General features: G+C 32.9%; 1 protein-coding gene and 1 pseudogene across 1 annotated transcript; one reads left to right on the top strand and one right to left on the bottom strand.

Annotated features, from left to right (window-relative positions):
• Nucleotides 1–1,401: 1,401 nt before the first annotated feature.
• On the bottom strand, nt 1,402–3,229 carry LOC130962383 (probable serine/threonine-protein kinase At1g01540; annotated as a pseudogene).
• A 4,929-nt stretch (nt 3,230–8,158) lies between these two features.
• LOC130960965 (putative disease resistance protein At3g14460) lies at nt 8,159–12,526 on the top strand. The gene is made up of 2 exons (XM_057886535.1): nt 8,159–11,838; nt 12,426–12,526. Exon 1 carries the CDS (start codon nt 8,251–8,253, stop codon nt 11,836–11,838), a length of 3,588 nt encoding a protein of 1,195 aa, XP_057742518.1. The 5' UTR covers nt 8,159–8,250; the 3' UTR covers nt 12,426–12,526.
• The last annotated feature ends 5,180 nt before the right edge of the window (nt 12,527–17,706 follow it).

Raw genomic sequence — 17,706 nt, 5'->3', positions numbered from 1 at the left:
TGTGTGTATAACTTTTTTACTTATGTTAAATTCTTTACCAAAAAGATAGAAACAAAATTGACGATTGCTGTTAGTAAATATACTTAAGAACAATACATAAATAAATAATTTAAATAGATCCTCTTTATTTTATCTTTTCAATTTATGATTTTATTAACATGTTCTTCCTATTTTGTTCATAGAGCCTTCCAATATGCTTGATGTATTCCATTTTCTACCCCTCACCACCACATTAACCCAATAGCACAATCAAACAACAAACTACAGCAATATAACACGATAAGATGCAATGTGATGAGAGTAATTTGTAAAGCCTGTTATGTTAGTTATTACTAATACACGATCACCGTAATATGCATACATTATTGTACTCATTCCTGTTACAAATGAACTCAATAATATGTCTTGGTACAATATCCATATAGAATTTTTATCAAACACCTGGAGTTCATCATTTAAAACCCTGCGAAACATCATCTGAACACTGAATCCATAACTCAAAAGCACAGAAGAATTTTTCAGCATTATCTTCTTCAACAAACAAAAATCTATAATTTAATAAATCAATCAAATAATCATCATAGTCGGACACCAGACCCATCCAAAGAAGTTTACATAAGAAAAGAGAAAGAAAAAATCACACTCAACGAGTACCACCGTCGAACTTGCCGCACAGTCGCCGAAGCTCCTCCACTGGCTGACCCCACCGCCTGGTTGTTGTCGCAGCGTTTCTCCAGAAGGTAAGCAGAAAGGTGTGTGTGAGTTTTTTTTTTTTCCGCCTATTTGCTTCATTTATGGGTTTGGGGAGGTAGAAGGAATTCTCAGTGATTTTACACTATGGATACTTAAAATCAAACCCAAAGTTTGAGTTTTGATTGAAAAATCGAAGAGGGGTTAATTGAAATTATTCACAAGTTGACAGAGCTGAGAAACAGAGCTTAGAAACGGCATTGTTTTGGTATAGTAGGACTAATCTGTCCTGTTTTGAAAAGCTACATGTTTTGGTGTGAGAGGACTAATATGTCCTATTTTGAAAAGCTACATGCCATGTGTGCTTCCGTAACGACCAGGTCAGCGTCATGGGAGCCACGTCAGCGTTTTCCGTTGAGTCTAACGGAGTCACTTCAACGGAGGGGTCAATTTGTCCGCGTCTTAGAAGGGTCAGGGACATGAATGTATTTTCCAATCCTTGGGGACGAAAATGTCCGCGAAAAAAAAGGTTAAGGACCTATTTGTCTTTTACTCTACTTTTTATTCAACACTTGAACTACTTTTGTCTTATAAAGCAGAAGGACATCAAAATTTTGATTTTTAGTAATAATGAATATGAGTATACAATGAAGCCCAAATTATGGTGGGAGAGGAAATTATGCAGCAAAAAAATACACTCATTGCATGTTGTCCAGATTGAGGTAGAAATTAATATAGGCAAACTACTAAAACCAAAAATAATAAATACATAGCTACATTTACCATTTAACAACTATCATCTCAACCTAGTGGGATGGACAAGATTTTTACTACTATTACACTTTGATCAGTGATCTCTCCACCTATTCGTTTTCTATCTCTGCTAGAGTCCTTTTGCTCATGATGATGTTAATTGCGATGGGATCGCGACGATTCTCCTCCGGTCCTCCGTTCCTAAATAGTGATAAATGAGAATCAGATTATAGCAATGCTGAATCACCTTGTTTTTGCACTCCAGTTATGTATAGTGCAGAGTTTAAGAAAGGGAAAGAACATACATCACGGAATAGGATGTCGTTGGCCTCAAGCATGTGGATTATGTGTCGGATTTTAGGTCTCTTTGTGGCATCAGGATCAACACATTTAAGAGCAACCAACAGAGCAAGCTTAAGAGCCTTTGAAGACGGCTTTTCAAGAAGGTTCGGATCGATGAGTTCCTCTGATTTTCTATTGCCAACCATAGTTTTCAACCACTCAATTAAATTAACCTGCAAATATACCAAATTCTAGTTAGGAAAACAGAAAAAGAGAGAAAATAATCAACAGAGAACAGTGTAAGATGATTAAAACCAAAACTGTATACTATTATTGGTTATAGCCTCTAACCTCTCCTTGGGGTTTACTATAATCAACAGGACTTCTTCCGGTAATTATTTCCATAATAAGTATCCCAAAGCTATCAACATCACTCTTCTCAGTCAGCATTCCAGTGCATGCATACTCCGGTACAACATAACTACAGAACAAGAAAAGAGAGAACATGAACTTTGAAGCCTGAAATATTTGAGTATAGAAAGTGAAACTAACTGATAAGGGAAAATGTTTGGTTAACTCAGAGACTAACCCAAATGTCCCCATCACTCGGGTTGTGACATAGCTATGATCAGAACAGAGAAGCTTAGCGAGCCCAAAGTCAGAAACCTTTGGGTTCCATTGGCGATCAAGGAGTATATTGCTTGATTTCACGTCTCGGTGGACAACTTTTGGTTCGAGCCCCTCATGAAGATAAGCCAATCTGAAAAACACACATTACTGTCAACAAAACATTTCATGCAACAACATGTGAAGCCCTTCAAGCAGATTAAGATCATGATCCCTACCCTTTTGCCGTTCCCAAGATGATGATGTTCATCCGGATATCCCAAGTCAGAGGGCTTACAGAATCAACATCCCCATGCAGCCACTGGTCCAGATTCCCGTTGTCAACATATTCATACACAATATGAGAAACATATCTAACAAGATTCTTGTGCCGCACACGACCAATAGCTTCTACTTCTACCCTAAATTCTCTCTCAGCTTGTCCCCTAAGATGAGTCAAATATCACGTGCTTACTTATATACAAGAGTAAGACCAGAGAACCTTCATTATATTGTAAAGAGTAAACAATCAAGAAAAAAAATCCAAAATATGACACTGCAAAACTTTTGACAAGAAACAACACAAAGAAACACAGTTCTGATTCTTTTCTTCACATCAGTAGTAAGTCATGCTACCTTGAAATCGAATTATTAAGAAAATAAGTCCAAAAGAAGAAAGAGAAACATCGTATTTCATGTTCCTTCCTCTTGATTCAAAATATCGAAGGCCTATAATTTCTTCACCATCTGCAACCAAATTGAAAAAAACCCGAAGACACTAAGTACACAAATTTACTACGGCCAACCATGAAACATACCAAGAGTATTGTGTATTGATGATTACGAAACAGAATACACCAACCAAGTGAATGAACCAGGATGGAGCAACTGCCAAAATTTATTGCAGAATAAACTTTAGAAGAAGTTGGTGCTGAGTGTTTTGATGAACTAACTTCCAGATTATTTTTCACAAAGATTGAAGGTCGTGACGATTCTTTTGTGATGCACGATCTGTTGCATGTCTTGGCAATATACCTTGCTGGAGGTTTCTGTTGCAACTTAGAAGATCTTGAAGAGGAGGAGATAAGGATTCAGACTCGGCATTTGTGTGGAAGTTTATGTTATTGTAGCTCAAAACTTTACAATTCTCGTTCTAAAGTAGAATCTTTGCCACCTAACTTGAATCAGCTTCTTGTGGGAAATTGCAAGAAACAAGTGAGAGGGTTATCAGGGATGGGAAACTTCCACACCCTCACTCATCTTACCATTTATGGTGGCTTTGAGGGCCCCAAGTCATACCCTGAGAAAGGTTCACTACCTCATCTTCCCTCCCTTACCACTTTGCATCTCTATTGCTTTCCAAACATGAAGATATTGGAGTGCAACCAGCTTCTACCCCTCACCTCCCTCCAACATTTACTCCTTTCATACTGTTCCAATCTGAGGAATATGGCAGGAGAAAAGCTGTCTTCCTCTTTGTCATCATTTCAAATTCATATCTGTGGTTTGCTGGGAGAACACTGCATGAACAGGAATCATCAATTTGGGCCAAAATTTCTCACATCCCCACCATTTAAGTCGATGGCATCAACCTTTTTGAATAAAAGGTTACTGACTACTTACCAAGTAATTCTCTAATCTTCATATTTCACATGCTAGCACAATTAGTTTTGACAGCATATTATTTTTGTCAATTCATCCTTTTCAGTATATAGGAAAATTCCCTACAAAAAATGGAAGAGTAGACCAGCAAGCAAATCAGAGAAAGAGAATCAAATTCTTCATCAAATTCTGCGTTCCCGTTCATAGTGGCTGATTATCTTATAAAAATTAGGTGAAATTTTTATTTCATTTTACTAATCATATCCTTCATTTTCTTCCATAAAAAGGATACTGATGAGTTTGGAAAACTCTAATTTAAATTGATGATGATCAAACATTATTAACAGCAAAATTATTAATCTAATTTTGATTCATATATGTTAATTATTTAATTTTGCTGTGCAGATTTTAATTGGGCCGAAAAATAAAATGTTGTTAGCCCAAATTAAAACCAACAATCAGCCTTGTTGCATGTTTCCTATTATATGGCTGAATTGTTGCATTAAAGGGCCAAGCTCAATGTTGTTGTAACTTAGCCCATATTTGTTTTTTTGATGAAAGCTTCCTATGTTTGATCCAAATCCATCAGGAAAGCAAATGCTACTAGTTGGGCCAAGAATAAACCTTATTGCAACCAAGCCCAACATTAATGAATGTTTCCATGCTTTGTCCGAATCCATGAGGCAAAGAAAAACAAAGCCTTAATTGCTTCCAACGGATTCCACTACAAGGATTTCAAAATTAACTTAAGCATTGGGAACATAAGCAAGTGAGAGAAGATTGATTTGACTAAAGGCTTCAATGCTACACGCCACTCTAAGGGAAGCAAAAGCAAGCTACTTTCAATTAATGAGTTTAACCACTTTGAATTGCTTTTTCTTCAGATTCCTTTATTCTCTCTCATCTCTTTCTTGTTTCTTCTTCGGTCCTTGTCCAGGAAACTATGGACGCTATGCTCATCAACAAAGAAAAAGAAGAAGTTGCATGCATAAAGACCATCAAGCTGATGATGGCAAGAAAACATACTAAAATAAAAATGAGCTGTGGCTGAAATTTTCACCAAATATGGTTAGATTTGGTGAGGTTATCTTGAGCTCTTCATGCTCAAAAAGGAAGATAAAGATTCGGCCAGTAAGGGAGATTCTTGAAGCATGGCTTGTCTTTGATTCTGCTCAACCACCACAAGAAGTAGCTAGAGTGGCGAAGTGATGAAAGAGGCAGAGATTGAAGCAGATGAAGTCATCATCATCATGAAGCATCAAGGGCCAGAAATCCATCTTGGAGAGCAAGCCAAGGATGGAGAGCTCAGATTGATGAAGAGTGATGATCAAGAAAGGACTAGAGGTAATTGCATGTTGGATTTTGCATGGTTATCTCTTCTCTCTCTATGTGGCCAAACCGGTTCAGTGTTGAAGGAGGAAGAAGTTGGTTCGGTTTTTGGCTTCAATAGTGGAAGCTTCCCTCTTCTATAATAAGAGAGAACAGCCACTGTTTGAAGCAAGGAGAAAAATTTGAGAGTGCAAGGCACAGAGTTCTCAGAGCTACCTGAGCTAACAGTTTTCTCTTCTCCTTCAATGTATTTTGTTTTGTATTTTTCTGTTTAATTTTGTCATGTCTTGAGTCTCATGGAAAAAGGCAAACAGTGAGGTTTGTATGAAAAAGCCATAGAGCGGAAAAAGGCAAAGAGTGCAAAATTAAAAGAAAAAGCCATAGATGTCTTAGAGTTCTTTTGTTCATCTATGTTGTGTTTCATGATTCTGTGGGAATCCCCTTGTAAGTTGGGTTAGCACTTTACAAGTTGTAATCAGATTGATTATAATGAAATTCCATCATGTTTGTGATAGAGACTGGATGTAGGCTACATTGCACTTAGCAGCTGAACCAGGATATATTTGGGTGTGATCTTCTTTCTCTCTCTATTCCATTTCTATTTTCTACTACACAGGAGCAAAAACCAGAATTATCTCGTGCCAAGTGACGAGACAAAAAGAAAAGTCTCGTGACTAAGGACGAGACAAAACAAAAAGTCTCGTATGCAGTGAAGAGATAAAAAGGGTAAAAGTTTCCAGAATTAGTCCGACAAGTCAACAAGTGTTATCAAGCAAAAAAAGGGGGCTAAGATTCAACCCCTCTTTCTCTTAGCCACGGAAACCATCAGATACCAATAATTATTATTTTTATAGTAGTTCTTTGTAGTTTTTTCTATTTCTTCATGGTTCTTAGTTCCAATTTTTTTCATCAAAATGGTTTAAATTTGTTTCCATCACTAGCAAAGTGAATATTTTAATTTTTTAATTATTTTTAGTACTCACTTTCATATTTTAATTTTTATATTTTTTTATTATATTTTGTATTTAGAGGATAAATATTTTTATATTATTTGTGTAGTGTTCTAATTTCTCATGTTATGTTTTTATATGATTTTTTTATCATTTACTATACTATTTTTTATATGTATATTTTTTATGAAATCTTTTTTTATTTTTGTTTAGCTTTGTTCATATAATTTTTTATTTATTTTATTGTATTTCTTTTATTCATATGACAAATATTGATTTTTTTATAGTGTCTTGATTTTTAGATATTTTATTAATTTTTATGATTATTTTAATATTTTTTTCATATGAATTCTTTTTTATCCTTTACTGCATTGTATTTATGTTGTGTATGAATTTTTTTATTTTTTATTTGATTTTATTCATATGAATTTTATTTACCTTTTATTGTATTTTTTTGTTTATGTGATATATGTTGTTGGTTTTATAAAATTTTTATTATTTCATATTTGTATCATTTTTTTATTTTTTAATGTACTCTATTTCTATTTTGTATTAATTTTTTTATTTTTTATTTTGACTTTCTAAAATTTGTAATTGTAATTATTATATATTACATTTATTATCAAAATTTTATAATATAAATTATGATCCTATAAAAAAAGACAAAATAAATAAAAAACCAATTACAACTAACAATAGAGTCATAGATAATAAAAAATAGTTGATACAACAAAGAAAATGGATTATAGTTCAAAATAATACTAAATTAAAGAGTACTGACAATACTAAAAAAATTATAAAATATTTTCTTTTTGTTTGATTTTATAAAATTTATAATACTCTCTTTCATATTTTTAATCTTTATTGTATTTATTTTATTTATATGACAAATATTTTTTATATTATTTTTGTTAGCATTTTGATTTTGCATGTATATAAAAAGACTATTTAAATTGATGTTTCTTTTGGTAATTTTTTATCTAAAAGTGATTTTGAGTAGTATAATCTAAACAACATTTATTTTACTATAATCAATTTTGATATAAAGATTGCCAAACATAAATCACGTTAACACAAAGTTACTTTTTATCAAAATCAATTTTACAAAATCAATTTTATGCAAATTCCTGTTTACAAACTGTAATCCAAATACACACTTAGTTGCTTAGTTAATACTCAGGAATAAGTATTGGTCCCTAACGTCAGATAGCAACAGAAGTAATTAATAACAGAAAAAAGTAAGGAATCTGAACTCGAAAATAAATAAAATAACATTGCAGAACTTTTGACAAGTGAGGACATAAACAATTCAGTGGTATGGGGAAAATTTATTAACTAATAAACAAGATAATATTATACATGATAAAGTAGAAGTTATTTATTATTAACGAATAGACTAACATGAATATTTTTTTGTTAATAGTCCTTCTGACAAGAAATTACGAGAACTACAAACTACAAAGCCTACAAAGTAAAAACATCTTTGTAAACGACTATCAGTAAAAACATCTTTGTAAACGACTATCAGTGTCAAGCTTACCAGCACTGCTTTGAATATCATGTGATTTCTTAAACTTCACACCTAGTCTAATGATTTAGAAAGCAAAAAATAAAAAAATTAGACTAATAAAAATACAAAAGTTATTACCATAGATAAGCTAGCTATCAACACGTGAAGGCGTGAAAGCCAATGTCTATTGCCAACAAATTATAACCTTATATTATTACCATAATACCATGATCCATGTGCAGCTTCATGCTCCTTAGTTTTATATAATATTTTTGCTATTTAACAATGTGTTGCTTCTTTCAAACAAGAATTAACAAATGCAGTTAGTGCAGAGCAGGTAAGCACTCCACTGATACCGAATTTTTTATAGTTACCTTGGAAACCGATACCACGTGATATCATGTAAGACAACTATTTTGAACACTTGATTAAGAAAACCCCTCTATTGAGTTCACTACACACTGCAACCATTGTTCTCTTACCTTTCTCTGCAAATCCATTCATTTTCTGTTGTTGTTGAGATCAATCATGGCTGGTGCACTTGTTGGTGGAGCTTTTCTTTCTGGCTTCATTAATGTTGTCTTTGACCGGTTCCTGACAATGGATGCTGTCAACTTGGTCTTGGGCAAGAAACTTGGCCCTGACTTGGTTGAAAGGCTGAAGACTTCTCTGTTGGGTGCTGAAGCTCTTCTTGCTGATGCTGAGATGAAGCAGTTCGGTAATCCCAATGTGAGGAAGTGGCTCGATAGTCTCCGCGATGCTGTTTACTGTGCTGAGGACTTGCTGGATGCTGTCCTCCTCAAAGCCACCACTCAAAAAAATGCAAGTTCTTCCTGGTCCCTTAGCTTCTTCAGCAACCGAGATAGAGATGACACGGTAGACAAGATGGAAGGGGTGGTTAGAAGAATTGAGGATCTTGGAAAACAAAAAGATTTCCTTCGTCTTGAAAAGATTCCCACTGTAAGCTCATCATGGAGGACTCCAACCAGTTCTCTTGTGAGAGGGAATGTGTATGGCAGGGAGGATGACCAGAAGGCCTTAGTCAAGATGCTGAAGGACAACAATGAGCATCACCTGTTTGTGATAGCTATTGTTGGCATAGGTGGGGTTGGTAAAACAACTTTAGCCCAATGGCTGTACAACAATCAGGAGGAGTTCATGAAGGGATTTGATTTGAAAGCATGGGTTTGCGTTTCGGAGAAGTTTGAAGTTGTTGAGACTACAAGGAATGTCATAAAGCAGCTCCATGGAGGTACTTGTAGTCTCGATGATTTCAATTCACTTCAAAATGCTTTGAAAGAAGAATTGTCCAATAAGAAGTTCTTTATTGTTCTTGATGATGTATGGAGTGATGATGGTGACAAATGGAGTAATTTTCTGACCCCTTTCCAACAAAATGGGAACAAGGGAAGTATTGTTCTTTTGACTACTCGCGGGAAAAATGTTGCTCTAGCAGTTCAGAACTGTCGCCCTTATTTTCTGAAAGGGTTGTCAGAAGACTATTGTTGGTCAGTGTTTGCTAACAATGCATCTTTTCCAGAATCAAATGGGAGTGCAGCACTTGAAGAAATAGGCAGAAAGATTGTGAAGAAGTGTGATGGCTTGCCATTAGCTGCAGAAACACTTGGTCGCTTGTTACGTACTAAGCATGATGTTGAGGAATGGAACAAGATACTAATGAGTGACATTTGGGAATTTTCGGTGGAGAAGAGTAAGATTATTCCAGCATTACTGATAAGTTACTTCCATCTTCCTCCATATTTAAAGCGTTGTTTTGTTTATTGTGCTTTATATCCCAAGGATTATAAATTTGTGAAAGATAAATTAATCCTTTTGTGGATAGCAGAAGATCTTTTACCACCACCAAAGAGAGGAGAAATTTTAGAAGAAGTTGGTTGTGAGTGTTTTGATGAACTAACTTCCAGATTATTTTTCACGAAGATTAAAGACGGTGATGATTATTTTGTGATGCATGATCTATTGCATGATTTAGCAATATTCCTTGCTGGAGATTTCTATTGCAACTCAGAAGAACTTGGTAAGGAGGAGATAAGGATTCAGACTCGGCATTTGCGTGTAGATTTATGTCGTTGTAGCTCAAAACTTTATAATTCTATTTCTAAAGTAAAATCTTTGAGAACATTATTATTGTGTGGCTATTTCTCATCTCCCAACTGCAACATTGAAGCGGCAACATGTGAGATATTATCAAAGTGTAAATACTTGAGAGTTTTATCCCTTACAAAACTTGATGAGGTGCCTAATTTAATAGGAGAATTGATCCATCTGCGCTACTTAAATCTCTCTTGGACTGATATTAAGACATTGCCAGAGTCTTTGTGCAGCTTGTGTAATTTGCAAACATTGAAGTTACGTCGTTGTTACGAGCTAACTATGCTGCCTAGTGGTTTGCATAATCTTGTGAGTTTGCGGCATCTTGATATTAGAGAAACTGCTTTGGAAGAAATGCCCAGAAAAATGAGCAAATTGAATCAGTTGCACGTTTTAAGTTACTTTGTGGTTGGCAAGCACGAAGACAATGGAATCCAGGAGCTAGGAGGGCTAGTAAATCTTCACGGATCCCTCGAGATTAAGAAGATGGAGAATATTGTTGATGTTAAAGAAGCAAAGAGGGCAAAGATAATGGATATGAAGCACATTGATGAATTATGTTTAAAATGGTCTTCAGGTGATGATTTGGTTTCAAGTACACAAAAAGAAAGAGACATCCTGGATAACTTGCAACCGCAGAATGGGTTGAAAGAGTTGAAAATTAAGGGATACAAGGGTACAATATTTCCAGATTGGTTGGGGCGCTGTTCCTACGAAAACATGACACGTGTATATCTAAAGTCTTGCAAGAATTGCTGCATGCTGCCTTCACTTGGACAGCTGCCATCTCTCAAGTCCCTGCGCATTCGAGGTTTGGATCAGGTGAGGAGTATTGGCGAGGAGTTTTACAAGAATGAAGGATATCGTCATTCTTCGCATATTGCACCGTTTCCCTCACTTGAGAGTTTGGAGTTTGATAACATGGCATGTTGGGAGGTGTGGCACGTATCTGAGTCGGAAACTTTTCCTCAACTTAGGAAGCTTCAAATAACAAGATGCCCAATGTTGAAGAAAGAGATGCGTAAGCAGGTATTCTTCAGAATAGTTTCTTCTTTGTCGGATGTTTCCAAAGTTCGCAAACTACGTATAGGGGGCTACGGTATAGAACGGCACAAGGAGGCCATGTATGTTGATGGGGATACTTTATCAATTAGGGGACGTGAATCTGTGAAGGAGTCTGCATTGAAGGCAATGATGAGCATCAACCATCTAAGTTGCCTCCAAGAAATACGCATCTTGAAGTGTAGAAAACTAGAATTCCCGCAGCTACTGCAGCGCAAGTATGATTTGGTAGAGCTACAAATATATTACAGCTGTGATTCACTGAGCTCCTTGTCGTTGGATGTCTTTCCCAATCTCAAGAATTTGGAGATAGAAGGGTGTATGAATCTGGAATCAGTGTCAATGTCAGAGGCACCACACGCTGCTCTTCAACGTCTCTCCATCCGTGGATGCGACAAATTAGTGTCATTTGCGGGAGAAGGACTGGCTGCACCCAACTTGACTTATCTCCATATATATGGTTGCCCAAACATTTGCAGGTTACCAAAGGATGGTTTGCCGCCTAACCTGAAATCACTTGCTGTGGAAATTGGCGAGCAACAAATGAGGGATCTATCATGGATGGGCAACTTGGACGCCCTCATTCATCTTACCATTTATGGTAATAAGTGTAAGAACATAAAGTTATACCCAGAGGTGGGTTCGCTGCCTCACCTTCCCTCCCTTACCACTCTCAAGATAAGGGGGTTCGATAATCTGGAGACATTGGAGTGCAACGAGCTTCTCCGCCTCACCTCCCTTCAACAATTGCACATTTATGACTGCGAGAAGCTGGAGAATATGGAAGGAGAAAAGCTGCCTCCCTCTCTCTTGCTACTTGAACTTAGAAGGTGTGGTTTGCTGGGAGAAAACTGCAAGAACAAGCATCAACTAATCTGGCCCAAAATTTCCCACATCCCCACCATTGAAGCCGAAAACTTCTCCGATACAGATTCTGAGTAGGTAAATTTCTAATCTCTCATGTTTGTCATTTCCTTTTTTTTTAAAACATACCCACCATTCAAGTTGACGGCCGACGCATTTTCTGAAGAGAGATTTATGAGCAAGTAATAATCTAACCTTCATGTTTGCCATGCTACCACATGTAAATTCACACATGCATAAATTTCCATTTCCTTCAAGTGAAAAAAATTATTAACTAGTTGAACTCGTATTCCAACTGGAAAATATGCATTCTTTTCTTTCATTTATTAGGGAACCTCTTAGCTTGCAGTTGTAGTTCAAGAAATATCTTTTGTTTCTCTAACAAAGTCATTGGCTCATTGCTATCTGTAATACTTATTAACCTTCATATTTTTCAATAAAATCACCTTTACAAAAGAAGATAAGAATTAACATGAAACAAAAATTCAAAGACACTGAATATCTTTTGTGTATCCAACATTTAAGAATATTTTTAGATGTATTAAACAAAGAGTTTGATTTACATGGGCATCCAAATATATTCATGCGTTTAGAAGACTTTTGAAGTAATGAGTTTGAAAATTAGTTACGAGAAGCTGTGTTTACTGAGTTTGGCTTCATGTTAGTATCTACACTAGAATGAACAAGATAGAAAAGGAAGACACGATGGACAAAGTTGGAGTGGCACTTCTTAATGAAAAGCTTCTGTTTTTGTTGGTATGTTTCTCTATCCCTCTCCATAATTTTATTTTTGCTGTTTTGCACAGAGAAAAAACAAAATAATAGCTTAATTTAGGGAAAGAAAAGAGTTACAAAATGGTGTTTCTGTCTTTGTCAATTCTTTATGATCAGAGTCGGTTGTTGTGCTGCAAGATTCATATAGGAATAATAAAAGGAATCAGCATGCATGAGGTATATAAGCTTTCAAAATAGAAGGATCAAGTTATTGTTATGTAGTCATTTTTATTTTAAACCACAGTTTGAATCATTACATAAAATGAATAGTATTAGATGCCTATAATAAACTATTTCTAATACTAAGAGAAAACATTCTATAATAATAACTATTTCTTCCTTTCTGGATTTGGATACATCATCAGACAAATTCACAAGGTGATGAAGATATGCAGCTAATGCAGATATGATTCAAGAATATGCTTTCCACATTTAAAGATGACAATCCTGTACCTGAAATAGTCATTAGAAGGTGAAGTTCTGGTGATGCCATCAGGAGCAATTTCATTCCTATCAACTTCACTCATTGATCTTTATCGTGTATGTGCAGTTTGTACATATATTAACCTGCAGTGGGATTCAAGTGATTCAAGAAAAAGCATGGTCATAGAATAGTTTATCTTTTTGGACTGAATTGAAGAGGATAGCTACAAATATACAGGGTTATTTTTATGTAAAGTCAGTGTATTATGTGCATCTGTGGTTATTGTGATGACATTATGACAAACATTTAGTTTTGAAATGGATCTTAATGCCAGTTTCAGTCAAAACATGCAAAATAAATGAAGAATCATCTTTCACCTTTACTTTCGTTTTTCCAAAGAAAAAATAAGATTGAAAGATAAACGATGCCATTATGAAAATTAGTAATAGCACATGGGGAGAAAAGATGATAAAGTTAGCATGAAGGAGCATAACAGGTGAAGGAGTTGTAAATATCAATTCACATCAAATCATAACTTTTTCTTTTTCTTTTTATTTGTATATTTCTTTGTTGTTTTATCGTTGATATCCAATGCATTAATACATGAGTTCAATTTGGAATTCTCTTACTACTTAGTCACGAGGGATCAATGGTAAAATAAATATTTGTTCATTATATTCCAAAGATGAACACTACAAATTTAAACATAAAAAATAAAGATCATACTAAGATTCAATGATAATAAAATGAGTATTTGTGCACCATATCCCAAAATTACTGAAATAAAATAAAAAAGACGGCTGTTTCCAAAAGCTCATATTCATGTATGTTAATACCAGATTAGTTATGTGGTAGGTAAGATTTTTTTTAGTGTGTATGTAAGATTGTTTTGGTGTTGATTTTTTTTAGTGTGTATGTTAATACCAGATTAGTCCAAATGTTTCTTATACTGAGTCATTAAGGAATAAACTCTTAGGTAGTGTTTGATAAGTGTCTTAAGACAGATGCAGATATATTGAGACTATGGAGCCAGATAAGATAGTTACCAAACAAACTCTTAATGTTATGGATGTATTTAAATGTGAGTTAAGCAGTAGATCAACTATATAATAAATTACCTTCTGCTGTTGATTTTGTTGTATGGTTTGAGCAAAGCAAGTCTAGAATAACTTCCAACATGCAATAGATCAACTTGGAGGAAGTTTGGATGGTTAAAAACTTGATATTGAAAAATCATTTTCTTAATATTGAAATGGTAATTAATGCATCAGAAAATATTTTAATAGTTCACAAAAAAAAGTATTTGTAGAAAAGCTATCTATCTAGAACAAAATCTAATCTGAAAGTGAAACATCATCTTTTAGAAGTACATGTGCATTAATTGGTAGAAGTGGGAGCTATTGTTAGATGACATGCATGGATATCAAAATTTGTAAAGATAAAAAATGAGATATTTTAGTGGTATTAATATCTTGAGTAACTTTTATAAAACAATCTGGTGGTGATTAACCATCTCAATTTGGATTGGATAAAAAAAAAATACTAATAATGAAATTCATATTGTGGAAGTCAGTCACAATTATACGAACCAAATTATTCAGATTCTTTCTGATAAAGACTACATTTCCATTGGTCCTAAAAAAGTTTGAACTTTATACATCTTGCAATCTCATTGCATCTTTCAAAAAGTAGAAATCTATTCTTAATATATAAAAATAGATACATAAGCATGCACCACATTACTTCTAAGTTATTCCTCTTATTCTACTAACGTTATGTCAGCAATATTGCTTACGTGGCAAAATTTTAGAAACAACCAATCAAATCTTGCCAAATCAACTTCTATTTTCAAATTAAAAAAAACTAAAAAATAGAATAAAAAACAACAAAAACACAAATTAACATTTACCCCAAAAAAACCTCTGAAAACCAAAGAGTTCATTATTTTTCTCATGCTTCTCGCCTGAAAACTCCTTACTCTTCTCATGCTTCTCGAAACCCTCTTCTTCTTGGCACCTCTCCGTACCAAGATCCTATTTCCTCCATGCTCTTCCGGTATGAGCCATTGTGTTTTCCTCGAATCAAATTTTACTTATGCTTCTCAAAATCCTTTTCTTCTTGGCACCTCTCCGCGTTGCATCAATTGCAAAAACCAGACCAACTAAGAAAATTCGTCCAACGAAGAAAATTCGTGCCAAGTATTTTCCTAAAGATTACAACATTGAGGTAATTTTATATAAGAAATTAAAAGTAGATATACTTAACCTATCTTTTATCTTTTTTATTCATAAACTTATTCTTTACCAGTCGTTTATACTTGCAGTACTTGATTCCATATCAATGGCATTTCAACAAACTCATGAGAATATATCTTCTATAAAGTAAGTCATCTCTTACACATTGTGAGTCGATGAGTAATTTCATACCAAACTCCTTTGAAAAAACTTGCGATAATATATTTCTTCATAAGTAATCAATTTCTTACGTCTGGAGTAATGTTTATATTTCTTTCTTCTAAAATTTCTCATACATATTTTTTGTGAAAATGGTTGTATCTACAGGTATAACATGCTTCGGAATAAGGTCAACCTCTACAATGCTCTAACTGGTCCGAAAATTAAATCTCAATAATTCTTTTTAGACATTGCACATATAACTATGAGTTGAATTTAAGGATATTTTTTCCTCTTAGTTTTGTATACTTCTAAATTTATTTATATATTATGCTACAGTTTTTTATTTTTTTTCTTTTACAAAATTTTTAATCATATCATTTATAAATCATAATTTAAACCACTTAAAATTGGTCTATAAAATTTATGTAATATTCTTAATCACATAACAATTTAAATAGGTTAAAGTTACATTTTAAAGCTTATAATAATTTGTTAGTTAGTAAATAAATTTATATCATTATTATTGCATATTACTTCACTAAAAAATATATATTTAAATGTGACAATATCATATTAGGTGGAATGCTTGGTCATCTTTAGCATTAAGACATCGGCATTCAATTTGATCCACCAAGGACCGATCACATTTAATAATATAATATTATCTAATTCAACTTGCTAATTTATGTATTTTATTAGGAATAATTGGTATTATTCATGATTACAGATAAAAATATTATTATTAATTAATAAATTGCTTTAAAAGTAGGATAAGAAAAAATGGGCAAAAAAAAGATGTACTGGCTTCTATTCTAACTGCAAAATTTTATGAAGTCATTTAATTAAGTAATTAGAATATTAATTTTGAATTACTGCTAATAAATTTTTTGCCATTTTCGGTACGTTAGTATATATTAATTGTTCAAAGAGAAACGTTAAGGACTAATATTTTTTATTAATATTAGTCTAAAAATTTTCAATTAAGTCCATATAATATACAAATATTTTTTAATCAAGTCTTTTTAAATTAAAATTTTTGAAATTAAATTTGTAACATATAAAGACATTGAAATCATATTCCTATATTTATTATATCTTACCGTTATAAATAATACAATAAATTTATTATACTAATAATTAATTTATTAATTTATGTAAATTAACTCATTAAAAATTTATATCATTATTATTGCATATTACTTCACTACTACTGCCATTAGTTCAGCGAACATAGGTCTCAACTTTGGATCTCTACAATACAAAAAGAGTATCATATAGTCACACCAAGTATCGGGTGTATTTCATTCATGTAGGTGAAGTATTCTAAAATTTCCTAAAACTTAAACATTTGCAAATAGCCTAAAAATTTTCTATTAAGTCCATATAAATCTAGAAGTTTTTGATTAAATTCATATAATATACAAATATTCTTCAACCAAGTCTTTTTAAATTATAAATTTTGAAATTAAGTTTGTAACCTATAAAGATATTAAATCTATATTCTTATATTTATTATATTTTACCGTTATAAACAATATAATAACTTTATAACACCAATAATTAATTTATTAATTTCTATAAACTCAATCATTAAATGTAATAAATATCCATATAATAAATGTCATAATAATATTATTAATCATGATAAATTTTACGTTACAAATATTTAAATTATATACTATTTGAACTACTTATATAAGTCTCTAATCACTATTCTTTAAAATAACATCAAATTTACCATAAGAAATTTCTTTCCAAACTATACAACATCTCAAACTTACTCAATGGAGCATCATTCATTGGACAATATAACCAAACATACAGACAATTGGTTTATCAAAGTTCGCGTGATTCGTAAATGGAAAACATTAACACCCAAAAATAAAGAGGAGCCTCTTTTCTTAGAAATGATTATATTAGATGAAAAGGTACAAAATAAACAAATTTATTCTGTTTTTAAATTGAATTTAAAAAAATGCTTTAATTATTTTTGTTTTTTTATGCTTTTAATATTATTTTATAATACTTTATATATAATTGTATTTTAATATCGTTAAAGTTAAACTTCTCTCAATTTGATAATCATTGTTCCTTTTCTAATAATTTAAAAAAATAAACGCAATCATTTTTTTAACTAATTGTTAACAATAATTTACTAACACTAGAGGGAACACCTCTTCATGTAATTGTGAAGAAAAATATGATAAACAAATTCAAATATTTGTTAGAAGAAGAAAAAGCCTATACTATCAAAAATTTAAAAATAGAAGATGCAAATGATTTGTATAGAGCAATTAAAGGTACTATGAAAACAAATTTTTTAATAACAACTATTGTGAAAGAAATCAAAGA

Source organism: Arachis stenosperma, chromosome 2, assembly GCF_014773155.1.
Source record: "Arachis stenosperma cultivar V10309 chromosome 2, arast.V10309.gnm1.PFL2, whole genome shotgun sequence".
Lineage (NCBI taxonomy): Eukaryota > Viridiplantae > Streptophyta > Magnoliopsida > Fabales > Fabaceae > Arachis > Arachis stenosperma.
This window is presented reverse-complemented; position numbering and strand designations above follow the sequence as displayed.

Excerpts from the sequence above, each read along its gene's own strand:
- LOC130960965 (XM_057886535.1), top strand. The coding sequence starts at position 8,251 with ATGGCTGGTGCACTTGTTGGTGGAGCTTTTCTTTCTGGCTTCATTAAT.